At 42.4% G+C, this 13,275-nt stretch overlaps 3 protein-coding genes across 3 annotated transcripts; 2 read left to right on the top strand and 1 right to left on the bottom strand.

The window, feature by feature from the left end:
- Positions 1-5,766: 5,766 nt before the first annotated feature.
- LOC112894119 (ubiquitin-40S ribosomal protein S27a-1) lies at positions 5,767-6,573 on the bottom strand. The gene has a single exon (XM_025961731.1). It carries the CDS (start codon positions 6,453-6,455, stop codon positions 5,988-5,990), a length of 468 nt encoding a protein of 155 aa, XP_025817516.1. The 5' UTR covers positions 6,456-6,573; the 3' UTR covers positions 5,767-5,987.
- A 200-nt stretch (positions 6,574-6,773) lies between these two features.
- On the top strand, positions 6,774-10,347 carry LOC112894118 (craniofacial development protein 1). The gene is made up of 5 exons (XM_025961729.1): positions 6,774-6,933; positions 8,348-8,428; positions 9,044-9,168; positions 9,269-9,448; positions 9,763-10,347. Exons 1-5 carry the CDS (start codon positions 6,894-6,896, stop codon positions 10,135-10,137), a joined length of 801 nt encoding a protein of 266 aa, XP_025817514.1. The 5' UTR covers positions 6,774-6,893; the 3' UTR covers positions 10,138-10,347.
- On the top strand, positions 10,315-13,200 carry LOC112892679. The gene is made up of 8 exons (XM_025959811.1): positions 10,315-10,398; positions 10,619-10,989; positions 11,988-12,087; positions 12,238-12,333; positions 12,412-12,464; positions 12,637-12,685; positions 12,777-12,824; positions 12,918-13,200. Exons 1-8 carry the CDS (start codon positions 10,315-10,317, stop codon positions 13,011-13,013), a joined length of 897 nt encoding a protein of 298 aa, XP_025815596.1. The 3' UTR covers positions 13,014-13,200.
- Positions 13,201-13,275: the final 75 nt, after the last annotated feature.

The raw sequence follows: 13,275 nt of genomic DNA, 5'->3' as shown, positions 1-13,275 counted from the left end.
CCTCTACTTTCTCTTCTCTTTTTGGTACTTGATGCCAAAGGGGGAGAAAATTAGAGGGGTCAAACCTTTTTAAACCTTTTTCGACGCTGTGTCCCTGCTGCAGCTGCGCTTCATGTCAGATCCGATGAGAGTAGATATTAGGTTGTGAGTTTGAGAGTCGATCAAAACTCTATTTGTGTAATATTGCTACCTATTTGACTCTATCTGTATCGGTTTGTGTGCTGTAGCGTACTTCATATTTATGCTAGAGATATTATCTTTCATATATGTCTTGCTGTGAAATTTTCATGTTGATCTGACTGATGCAAATGAGTGCGGCAGTGCTGCACTTTTGTTCAGCAGTGCTGCACCCCATTGCAACAGCCAGATCCTGTTATGCTCTGAACTGTCACATGCATCACGTATTGTTATTTTGACACAGTGTTCAGCACCCCACAGCAGGCATGGATGTAGGGGGAGGCCCCAAATCACATCTAAATATATGAACTTTGACCTTTATGTCAAAATTGGAATTATAATCCAACTCATATATTTAGGGGGAGGCTTCTACATCCATTTCTCGAAAAATTCTCAGTTATAATTTATACCATTTGTAAGCTCTAATTGGGTTGTCATCAATCACCAAAAGGAGGAGATTATAAGTGCAATCAAGCTCTTTGTGGGTTTTGGAATTAGGGAACTAATGACATTCATCGAGATGATATGCAGGGAATTTAAAAAGGAGGATGATGTACAGGTGGAGGATCCCCCAAATCTATATGATGGCTATCTTGACTCATGAAGGCTTAATTTATTTTATATTTTGAATATTGAGTTTAAGAAAAGCCGTACTATAAAGAGGGATCCAAGAATAATTGTCCAACTGTTGAATCAAATGCTCAAATCCTGAAAACCACATCCTCATACTCAACCAAAATAGCCAGCAAAATTTCACATCCAGCAAAGTTGTTTTGATGGGTGCGGCAGTGCTGCACTTAATGTACCGTGGGGACCAGAGGGGTATAAATTCCCCAACGGTAACAGACCACGCAACAGGGCTCTCCTAACGTTCATATTCGCAGAAGACAGAACCAGTGCTCTTCTCTCTCTTCTCCATTGCTCCCAACTCACCTCTCAAGCGGATCTCCACATCCAACCACCAAATCTTAAGAGAAAAAGCAGCAAACTTCGATTGGAGAGCGGATCTACTGATTAACCCACTCAAAAGAGCATTTGGTTCACGTTTGGCCGGCGGTTCTAGGGTTTGTCACTCTTGGAGCTTGCTCCTAGCCGGCTAGGCGTCGCCCTTGTGCTTGCCCCTTCGTGTGGCAGCCTTGGGAGGTCTGTAACCTTCTCTTGCAGCTAGTAATATCACCCCTCATCTCAAGAGTTCACTCTCTTGACTTGAGAACGAGGAAGGGCCGACCTTTGTGGTGAAGCTCAAGCCTTTTGTGGCAGCCTCAACAACGTGGACTTAGGCCAGCCTTTGTGGCGACGCCGAACCTCGAGATAAATTTTTGTCTCGCGTGCTGATTTGCTTTATTGCTAAGATACTTTCTTATTCTAAGTTTGAGGCCGATCTATTTATCTACTGTGGTGTTCTCTATTTTAGTTCCATATATGTGTTGCTGACACCTGCAAGAAAGCTAAAAATTAACTCGATCTACTTTTGGTTCGTCAGATTTTGAATTCTGTAATTTGTGTTCTGTTGAGCGCGGGAGTGCCGCACTCAGCACGGCAGTGCCGCACTCTCCTCTAACGAGAATTTGGAGTTGAGTTTTTGCAGGCCTATTCACCCCCCTCTAGGCCTCTTTACTGGTCCAGTGATCCTACAAGGTGCTCCCTCCCTCTTAACATACCATAGTATAGGAGGTTTCAAGCAGAAGATGATAAGATAGCCATATAGTGTAGGTAGTTGTGTCATGATAGATTATTCACATGAAGAGTATAAGAGTTTTATGTTGTATCAAGTTACAGTGAATAAAAAGTTTAGTTCTCTTGTATAAAGTTTGTCTCCTATGTTGGTGTATAAGTGAATATATCATTGGTGTAGCGTGGGTGTAATATCACGCTACTTTGGTACTATTTCACAAAAGTAGGTGATAAGATTAGGAGCATTGATTTCTCAACACGCTTAAAGAATATCAGCCGGGTATTATCCGCTTCAAACAATGCAGGCATGATTTTCACCATAGCAAAAAACAAGAGTGCGTGGGAGTATCAGATCTTGCCGTAGAAATCGAAAGAAGATGTTGAAAAAGCTGTTGCAATCCTCTACGTTGAACACGGTCAGACAGCTATGGAAGATAACAAAAATTGAAACTTTTACAAAAACCTCAAATTTGCTAAACTATTTTTAAGTTACATTTAATAACTAGTTAATAAAAAGATCATTTGTACATTAGGCACATGTCAAGTTTGTTTTTGCGCTCATTTCCTATCAAAAAGTTTAATTGCATGTTAGCCGTAAAACAACCTTCTTTACACATTGGCATACTTCTTAAATCTTATTCCCGACAACATTCTCTTAGGAAGTTGTATTGTATAAGCAAAAGGCAAGTAAAAATCCGAGGACTCCTTGTGGATCCGTTTACGGAGTGCGCAGCAGCTCGCATCATCTCCATTCCTAGAACAACCAGTAGGATAGAGTCAATGTGTGATGCCTTGTGATGGCATGCTCCACTTCTTTCGACTGGGCAGCCTTATAGACCCACCGACGGTCCGTGTGTAGCGCCTTCTCGATATAGACAATAAGGGGGAGGAGTAGCCTTGGCGTTGGCACCTAGTGTATAACTTCTTAGTTGACATCTAGCCTGTGGACAAGGCACAATGACACTGCTAGATTTGGGCTTGTGGATCCCGAGCATGGCACCGTGATATACCTATGTTTGTGGTGAGTTTCTTGTTGCCATCAACTTACGGTAGGACGACGTACTTCGGTCAGAGAACTTCTTCCCCGGTAACGGTTCGTATTCATCGGCTCGCTGAGTAAGAAGATGGTTAGAAAGCTAAGAAAAAGTTTAAAGTAAGTGGCTAATTACATTATGGAGCATCCTAAACACCAGTGGATCTAAAGGGTGGGTTGGGACCCGATGTAGCACTGATCCTTATAAAACTCTTGGTGGATCTAAAGGGTGGGCTAGGTGGATCTCTACTTGCTTGACAAAACACTGATCCTTGTAAAATCTTTTAGAGCTAGAATCGACACAATTATATATAAAACATCCTATGACAAATATACCAAATACAAGGATCAATCAAAAGTTTAGAGATCTCATATATACCAAACACGCTTATGAAAAAAATGAAATAAAAATTTAGCAAAAAACAATGAAAATGAAAGTTTTAACACTTAGTCTACCACCAGTCTCTTGAATTGATTCAACACTAGCATTGTCTGTGCCTGATTTTTTTTTTTTGCCTATTAGGTCAATAGCTTTGATGATTCGGTATTATTGATCTGACTATAAGAACATGTCCCTCCTATCATACCATAATATTAAAACTAAATAGTAGGTGCAATTGATTTCATATATACATCTATTTAAATATAGGAAAAAGCACTATACACTTTTCCATGCAGAAGTGCTTTGCAACTGTAAATCCTAACTTGTGCAATTAGACCTGCTGTTTGCTATCCCTCATCAGTACGCGTCAGTTCAGTCTTAGGTTATTAATTCGACCGCGCATGTACCGAGAGCGCGACAAATCAATTATAAAAGTATTGATAAAGCCGTCTTCAATGGTTGAGCTAGTGCACTACCCCTAAAGTTGTCCATCTTATGTATGAGATAGCGAAAAGATTATCACTCCATTAGTTTATCTTATAGCACATTGTTCAAAGCATCTTGGGTCCCATAACCTCTTTCTCTCTCGTTAATAAAGTGGTCTGTCCACTTTTTCTCTATGAGAAAACACTTTTTTTACGCCTCTTATCTAGGTACAGATATATGTTCATGTACGTACGCACACACGCCATAACCTTACACACATCACACTCACACCTCACATGCACAACCAAAACTACGCCATAACCTTACACACATCACACTCACACCACACATACACAACCAAAACTACACACCTCGCATATACAACCAAAACTACAACTACACACGGATTAGAAGACTGCGTCACGAGAGATCACCGGAACCGTCCTTAACACCGTATACGATGGGCACGTCGCATTCCCTTTGTGACACCACGTGAGAGAGGCTTGTAACACCACATGACAGAGGCTGCAGAGATTATTAAAGACGTACAACCCCTGGTGCGAAAGCCGTGCTGAGCCAGGCTCGAATAAGGGCGGTGCGCGCAGCATCCAGCAGCCCAACCACCGAGCTATGAGCTCGTTCGCCTATGAGCTAGCTTGCAGAAGGGATACTACATTCTCTATCCTCATCTTCTCTTTCTTCCATGTAAGCAAAATAATAAGTTGGAATTCTATAAGCTAGCTGCGGTGGCCTTGATGGAGAGGCCTAAGGGAGGCGCGCGCGATATCTAACCAGGCGTATGTTCGCCACCGTAAATAAGGTGGCCAAAGCCAAGCACGGCCATGCCGTAGTCGAGTGTGCACAAGAAGAAGCGCATAACCGGTATCACATATTTTTCTGTTTCTTATCTTTAAAGAAATCAGAGTGATTAGTTTCATTCTCAGCCGGGGTTTTTCAATCAGAGTGATATTTTCTGTTTCGAACACCTATAATCAAAAAGAATATGTATAGATAGCTCTCTCTTTATAGTCGCGCAAGCAAAATAGAAATTGGAGGTACACAAAAGGCCTTTCCCTATGCACAAACAAAACACCGCATCTCAGGAACAAACAAAATACACAATAACCAAACTAGCTTCAGGATGAAACAATAAGCATGAAGACTACCATTACGACAACATGAATCAAGCAGGAGTTTCAAACCAGGAAGGCTCAATAGAAATCATCAATGCAACCATGAACAATAAGTGCATTTTCAACATTTTCAACATTTTCAACATTCAATCATGTTATGAAATTCATCAGAAATCAAACAACAATACTTGCTTACTGCTACTGTGTAAGCAATAGCAGTGCAATCAACAATCAGTAAGCTCAACAGGCTTAATACACAACAATGAAAACTACAAAATGTTTAAAGCATCAGCAAAAGAAAATGCAAATGAAATTGTACAAGAGCTAACCCACCCAAATTCTTGCTAATAACACAATTATACAAGTTCAAGACTGTAGATTAAATAAAAAAAGGCAATGCATTTTACTCCGTTCTTTCATTTCCTTCCCAACCGACAAAGAACATATGGTAATAGTGGTATAATCAGAGCAGCAGGTAAAGGGATAGCACCACTAAGTATGAAGTGTATAACAGTTTCGTCAGCCCAGCACATAACTAATTTCCAACTACTCAATGATAAGAAGTAATTTCCACAAAGAACATTAGAGAATAGTGTTATAATTAGAGCAGAGGGTACATGAATTGCACCATAGCAAAGTGTATAACAGTGTTATCAACCCAATATTTGGTGCATAAACTTGGCACAGGTTGTAAAATACAACCAATAACCGCAACTGAAACGTCACTGAACTAATTGTCAACTACCTGATAATAAGAAAAAGAAACACACCACCTGATCATGTAGATTATCACCATCAAGGCTTCACCTTACAACATTTCGTATGCTAGCATAACAGAAAGTGAGCATACCATAACAGACAACTAAAGTGACATGTTATCAGTTCAATTACTCATTGCAATACGCAAAGTACTAAAATCAGGGGTCAAAATCACATCAACATTGAGCACACTAGTATATGATTAACAGAAACATAATTTGAATTCAACAGTGCTTGGTAGGATCCATAACGACATGATATCATCAAAACCAAAAGTACGCATCCTCATAAGAGATGCAGGTGTTCTGTTCCAACAAACTACTTTAACATGCGACAAAAAAGAAGATTTATCATCTAGCAAGACTTTCCATTTTTCTTCCCCCTATCACAACAGCGGAGCATCCTACGCCTGCTGGTTGTAGACGTAGGTGAGGCCGCACTTACCGCAGTAGTGGCGGTCGAAGTGGTTGGCCATGAAGGTCCCCGCGCCGCACTCGGCGTTGGGGCACTCCTTGCGGAGGCGGGTGACCTTGCCGGTGGCGTCGTCGACCTTGTAGAACTGGAGCACGGCGAGCTTCACCTTCTTGTGCTTGTGCTTGATCTTCTTGGGCTTGGTGTACGTCTTCTTCTTGCGCTTCTTGGCTCCTCCGCGGAGGCGGAGCACCAGGTGCAGCGTCGACTCCTTCTGGATGTTGTAGTCGGCGAGGGTGCGGCCGTCCTCGAGCTGCTTGCCGGCGAAGATGAGGCGCTGCTGGTCCGGCGGGATGCCCTCCTTGTCCTGGATCTTGGCCTTCACGTTGTCGATGGTGTCCGAGGACTCCACCTCCAGCGTGATGGTCTTCCCCGTCAGGGTCTTCACGAAGATCTGCATCTTGGCAGGCGCGCCCTTCCCGGCGGCGGCCGCCCTTACCTGAGGTGGAGGAGGAGGCGCTGCTTCTCGCCTGCGGCGGCGGGGTGGAGTGGTGTGGTCGGCTAGGGTTTTGGTGGGGAGAGAGAGATGATGCTTTAATAGCTGGAGCCAGTTTTCCTGCGGCGTTGGATTCGGGAGGGTTTGGATCGGACGGCAGATATATGGGCCCACGTGGAGCCCGAGTTGGGCCGCATGGGCTTTTACCTTTTACTAACGGTGTGCCCCCTTGGCGGTTGGGCTGGGCCTTGTACTTTTCTTCTCCAATTCGCTTTCTCTCCGTGTCTCCTTCCTTTCTCTCCCTCTCCCTCTCTCTCGTTGCGGCGACGCCTCCGCTTCCGCCGCCCGAGCCGAGGAAGCCGAAGCCAACAACCGCCGGGGAGGCGAGGGATTGATTCGGCGATGGCGTCGACTAGCTCCGCCGGCGACGTGGGCGGCTCAGGTACTAAGCCCCCAGACAAATCCTGCGCGCTCGAATGCTCGCCTCGGTTAACATGGGATTGGACTTCCTCGTAAGAAAAGAAGGGGAGATTACTGTTACATGCTGCGCTCTTTGTCGGGTTTGCGCCTCCAATTCCGGCGTTGGTGTCGAGATCCTCCTCTTTCTAGTTCGTGAGATGAATCCGCGCGCGGTTTTTTAGTCGTGTACGATTTTACTGTCCATTCGTTATTTTTCTTGGTGTTGTGGGCGCATTAGGATTAGTTAGTCTACACGCAGCCTTCCCATTAGATTCCGAACAGTTAAGGGAAGCAATAGTTTGTCCTACCATGCATGCGGGAATTCTGAAGTAATCCTGATTTTGCTGCAAACAGAGGATTGTTCATAGGATATGTCTGCAATTTAAAAAATCCTGAATAAGGGAATGCAGACTGTTCATAGGATAAGCCTTGCCATTAGATTCTTACCCGTTTTTGAAAGCAACAGTTTTGTCCTACCATGCATGTGAAAATTCTGAAGTAATCCTGATTTTGACTCTTGAACTGAAGCACAAATAGAGGACTGTGGATAGGCTACCTCTGCAGTTTTACTTTTTCAAATGCGAGGACTAACTTTGATGAATGGCTCTTTAGTAGGATGAGATAACAGCTTGAAATGCTCAACTCAAAAGTGTTCCTGATCCTTTTGGTATGATCTTTGAAGTATCTTGCAAGTGTGGTTTTGTTGGAACAGGTAGTTCCATTTTTTGTTCTGCCCTGTGAAACCTGTTTGTTACTGAAGGCTTCCACAAAGTTGATATTTTTATTTAGAGGAGATCACTGTTTTTGATGTCTTCCCCTGTAATAAATGGATAATATATGCACCGATAGTTGGCACTAGTCCTATTACCTTCATTGTACCTTCTTTTTTTTTCCACAAATGGAGGAGTAAACAGTATTGTAGACATGAGACTAAGAAACCACACATCTCACTCACAGAAAGAACTCCCTACATAGGGCAAGAAAACTATTCAAAAGATTTGATCAGATAACTTTTAATAGAATCAGTTTCAACTTCCAAGCATTTTGAATGTTGTGACCTTTGTAAAATACACTTCTGTTACTCATCAAAATGAGATGAGGGTGTTGGAGTAGCTCTTTGTATGTGTTGGATATAGTTTTTTTTTCTTTCTCCTTTTTAATCTTTTAGTCAAAACTTAGGAGTGTGAATGCATGATATTTAAAGTGTATGTTTGCGAAAAAATTCAACAAACAAGTACAGTTTTATTAAAATCGACAACAACTATAATGCAGCTAGTGCCTGGTAACTTAGTCAGACCCCCACCCGTTTTTCTGGTAACAGTGGGATAAGTTGTTCCTCATTGTTTTTATTAGAGGCTCTGTGAACGTAAAATTTTCCGTTATGTGTTTTGGTTCAGGGGCAAAAGGTGTGGTTCCAGATGAAACTCTTACCAGTTCTGCAAATGCCAGTAGCTCACATCAAGAGTCTCATGATGTTGGTATGTATACGGCTTGTTTCCCCATGCTTGAGTTGCTCCACTGTTTTTTAGAGTAATGTATTTTTGCACAAATGAATCAGAAACTATCCATTTCGATAATTGTGTCAGAAGATTCAAATTGCGATGTGTATATGGGCTGTGGACATAGTCATACTGCAATTGTAATTTTCATTCATGTTTGATAGTAATTCTTCTTGGCGATTCTGTTCTTTTCACTAGATATTATAAATTAGTAGCCACCAGACTCTTGGTTAATGCATATTAGTTTCCCTTCTTTTCCCCAGTGATGCATCTATAATCTATTTATTGAAACCATCAATACTGGATCTTTGTTTTGCTACTGATAAGTGGTCATGGATACAAGGGAACACTTCCTTAAGCATAAGTGGTATAGGACATACATGAGGTGGTATAGGACACCTGTTAACTCAGAAGTTGGCATTATGTGATATATCAATGAACTTGTGTTTTACATGCTCTATAGTTTTTGTCTTAGACAGCACAGTGTAGCATGCCTTTCATGTTTTATCCTTATGCACATGCTGTCACTATTATTTTAACGATTGCTTCTTTAAAATTAAACACATAGCCTCAAGCATTTCTTTTCTCCTACAGGCACAAAATCACGTGTGGAAGATATTTGGAAGAAAATGAACAGTGGGTTACCTAATAAGATGCCCCCACCTACGATGACCAGGCTCAGTAATACAACAAAAGAAAAGAAAAATAAGCCAACAAATGTGAGTAATGTTTGTTGTATCAATCTAAGCGCATTGACTTATCTGGTGTTTTGATTTTCTATACTTGTATTTACCTTTCGGAATTTTCTTTATCCTGTAGAATTGGATGACTGTTCTAGGCCTTTCGCCTAGTAATACTTCTACTGCCAATCAAAGCCCCCCAAATGGGCAGCAACAGGCACAACATGAAACGAGTGAGGATGCGAAAAAACTTGCGGCAGCTGCCCTTGCAGCTGCCAAAAATGCTGCTGCTATGGCATCTGGAAGAGGGAAAGTTGAGGTAAATTGGAACCATCAACATCACTCATCCTTTCTATTTTATTACTGGGTTTAAAAATAGAATTGCTTGATAAAGAAATATATAATGACACATGGCTTGTGTTTAGGCTGTAGCTATATCTTGTTCATATAATGTATCCTATTTCTTGTCCATTTATTTGAATCTTCTTTTAGTCCAAAACTGTATTAAAACCTAAGAATACCCATAATCATGGATTTGCATTGGCTCCACAATTAGGGACGTAGATGAAAAACTTCTGACAGTTTGCACGATTAGTTTGTGTGGTAATCCTCTGCTTTTGAATGATCCAACAGATCACTGAGGTAAGGGACTTTGCTGGCAAGGACATTGAAATCAAGAAATTGGTGGATGCTAATTCCAAGGAGGCAATTGAGAAGGCCAAGGCAGCTGGTGCTGCCCCATCCGCTGTCGACAACATCCTCGAGCAGATACGGAAGAAGCAGAAGCTGAGCGTCCTGGACAAGACGAAGAAAGACTGGGGAGAGTACAAGGAAGAGAACCGGGGCGTGGAGGAGGAGCTTGACGCCTACAAGAAGAGCTCGAACCAGTACCTCGCCAAGCAATCATTCTTGCAGCGAGCCGATTACCGGGAGTTTGAGCGCGAGCGGGATGCTCGGCTGTCCATGATGGCTAAACGGAAAACTGATATGCGTGAGGATGATGCATAGGCTTGGAATGTACCGTCTTTGGAGATCTTTCTCCACTGCCTTTGTTGTAGACATTCTTTTGAGATAATGGTAGAAACCAATTTGTCAATGCCTTCCGGACCATTCAGTCTATTGATTTTATTGTTTCTTTCTTTTTCATTTTTTCTGATTTTCAATTCGTTGATCGTGGATGAACTCATGACTGGAGAAGCTGGGTTTGGCAGCATTTTCAGAAACTGGGAATCTCTGATGAAACGGCACCAAGGAGCTCAGAAACTTGAGGTAAAAAAATGGTTATTTCTCTTTCTGAAACATGTATGTATGATAGATATGATTCCAACCTGTTGATTATTTTGTTTCATTCAACCTGTTGAGCAATCATCAGCGTGCATCCGCCGGCCTGCCCGTGATCATATGAATGCCCATGCTTTCGCTAGCACGCCAAAGCTGCTCGCGTCAGTTTACTGAAACCTGAAAGCTCTGCCTGAGCTACCTACCCCAGGACGCCAAGTGCCGTGTTAGGAACCCATTGAATATTCTTGTGGTCGCCGCGAGACAGTGGCCGCTCAGCCATTCAACTACGCACACGGCACACGCGCACGAGAGGGAGGGAGCAGCCATGGCCGCCTTGTACTTCCACTCGGCCGCCGGGAAGGCGAGCCTGGAGGCCGTGGCCTCGTCCTCGCCGTCACTGGCCCTGCGGCCATCACAGAGCAAGACGCTGTGCATCGGCAGCAGCCGGTGGTGGATGAGGAGGAGATGGGAGGGGAAGGCGGGCGGCATCAGCAGCAGCAGCAGGGCGAGAGCGAGAGCAAGGGCTGTGGCGAGGCCCGCCTTGTTCTCTCCCGTCGCCATGGAGTGGCAGGAGTGCGTGTACGTGTCTCTCCTCCTGAATCTGCCTGATTCCTCGCATCCCTATGTCAATTCTTGGGACGCTTCACCTTTACTTTATGTGGTATCTGTTACTGGGCTTGTGGATTGAATTCATGAAACATTCTGGTTCCCAAGGAGGGGAACTATGATTTTCTTTTTTTCCCTGGGTTCTCAAGTCTTGATTCACCGGGGCTATCATACTATAATTACAGCTTACTTCCCCTTTCCTCTTTCTACTTCTCCCGTTGAGCTCACTCTGCTTACTGACTTTGTATCACGAAAATTCAATGTTTACTTGACGAGGAGCTGGACTTTAGGAAATGTAACTCGGTATTCAATAAATTGGTAATTAGCAGCCATGCACGGTGTTCCATGGAAGCAGCAAAGATGGATAAGGCCCAGTACAAGCTGGCTTGCATTGGATAGGGCTAGATTTTGCTGGCCCCAGGTTCTGGATGCTATTTATCACTTATTGCATATCCAAACTGTATGTCTGACTCAGAAAGCTCTCTCTTGTTGAGGAAGAAACTATTTGTTGGGGCAAAGTTTTTCACTTCGGCTATGACTTGATGCAAGAAATGTTGATGTGTGTACTTTCAGTGGAAAGTCTTCTAGATGTGGCCATGTTAAGTCTAACCACCATTTTTTAAACATATAGAGTTTTAGATTACATCTAATATGGTCATTCTAACTTGTCTCATACTTGGTTTGAAACCAAAAATAAGGTGCCTCATATGTTCCTGCTGATTACTTGATTGGATGATCTTGAGTTTTGGTAAGAACAAAATCCATATAGACATTTTTCCTCCTTCGGAAGAGTAAAATCATGGCATGGTTTCCAGTGCACTTGAAAACTGGTATAAATGTCTACTAGAAAGTTCACTGTGCAATAACAATCTTGCGCAACTTACCTGCTTGACAGCAGTAGTTTTTACATAAATCTGTTCATCAACCTTTGGTAGATTATGAATTTTGACTGAATATTGCCTTGGCAACAGCACTGAACTTGAAGTTGATGTTCCATGTTCCGTTGCCTATCAGTGTTACTCAGAACGTGAGAGCATTCCTCAGTGGATGCCATTCATCTCATCTGTCAAGGTTAGTGTTGTTCATTATATTTGAAACAATACTGATATATGTTAATATCGTTCTTGTGTACATATCCTTTTCACTAGCTTGGCTTTGCATGCATTTTGCTGCTTTTCTTTCAGTTTCAGCACTCATGGTTATGCAAATGATTATTTAAAGGTCCTTGAAGATAAACCAGATCTTTCACGCTGGAGTCTGAAGTACGAGGTATTTGGTCGGAATGTAGAATTCTCTTGGCTTGCTCGAAATATGACGGTGAGTACCAGATATGACAAGCTGCTATAAGTTTGGCTGTTAATGTTCAGTATCAATGACATCACTTCTATGTGTCAGCCTACTAAAAACCAAAAGATCCATTGGCGATCTCTTGAAGGCCTTCCTAACAGGTAACTCTTCGAAAAATAAAAATCCAGCTGTTGCACACATATATTAGTGCTCTTAATGCTTATTTTCTGTACAATATATTTCCCACTTGTTTTGGTTACTACGCACTACAATAATTTGCAAATCATCCATGTTAAACTTGAATGCTAACATAACCAAATCTGCTTGTTGCAGAGGCGCTGTTCGCTTCTTCCCTAAAACCCCATCGTCTTGTAGAGTACAAGTGAGCACTCACTCCTGTGAATTCTTTTGCAAAAAAGTATGTGAACTTAATAAGAAAGTACAATATATATTTCTTTGATTATTGATTGCAGCTAACTGTGGCGTATGAGATTCCTGAAATTTTGGCTCCGGTTGGATCAGTAAGTGGCATATCAACACATCTTATGCTTGTTTCCCTATTCCACCAGCTGTTGCAAATCCTTAGATTGATCAATCAAATCGTCATTCACCAGGCACTGAAACCATTCATGGAAGGCTTACTTCTTAAAGGTCTAGAACGCTTCGCGGCATTTGCGAAGGAGCGTAACAGCAAGATCCCTCAGCCTTGACGATTGTTCCTCCAATGCAAGAACTCAAGAATTTGATCTGTTTCATTTCCATTGAAGCATGATGATCACAACAGATGAAGGTTGCATATTGTCACTGCAGATGTGGGGAAAATAATGTACCTGACAGAGGAATAAAGAGTGAATATTATGGCTAGTATGAAGCTTCGGCTCTTATTGATCATGATTATGCCCCTTGGGTCAGATGCCACTACAAACCAAATGAACCAACCGGCCGCAAGAAAAATGCATCTTCTAAGTGACT

This window comes from Panicum hallii, chromosome 5, assembly GCF_002211085.1.
Source record: "Panicum hallii strain FIL2 chromosome 5, PHallii_v3.1, whole genome shotgun sequence".
NCBI classification, from domain to species: domain Eukaryota; kingdom Viridiplantae; phylum Streptophyta; class Magnoliopsida; order Poales; family Poaceae; genus Panicum; species Panicum hallii.
The sequence above is the reverse complement of the archived record's forward strand: the minus strand, read 5'-3'. Positions and strand labels throughout refer to the sequence as shown.

Bases quoted from the DNA above. Each gene is read 5' to 3' on its own strand.
- LOC112892679 (XM_025959811.1), top strand. From the start codon at position 10,315: ATGACTGGAGAAGCTGGGTTTGGCAGCATTTTCAGAAACTGGGAATCT. The intron at 12,686-12,776 runs GTGAGCACTCAC...TATTGATTGCAG, and splicing joins CATCGTCTTGTAGAGTACAA to CTAACTGTGGCGTATGAGAT. The intron at 12,825-12,917 runs GTAAGTGGCATA...GTCATTCACCAG, and splicing joins TTTTGGCTCCGGTTGGATCA to GCACTGAAACCATTCATGGA.
- LOC112894119 (XM_025961731.1), bottom strand. From the start codon at position 6,455: ATGCAGATCTTCGTGAAGACCCTGACGGGGAAGACCATCACGCTGGAG.
- LOC112894118 (XM_025961729.1), top strand. From the start codon at position 6,894: ATGGCGTCGACTAGCTCCGCCGGCGACGTGGGCGGCTCAG. The intron at 6,934-8,347 runs GTACTAAGCCCC...GTTTTGGTTCAG, and splicing joins CGGCGACGTGGGCGGCTCAG to GGGCAAAAGGTGTGGTTCCA. The intron at 9,449-9,762 runs GTAAATTGGAAC...ATGATCCAACAG, and splicing joins CTGGAAGAGGGAAAGTTGAG to ATCACTGAGGTAAGGGACTT.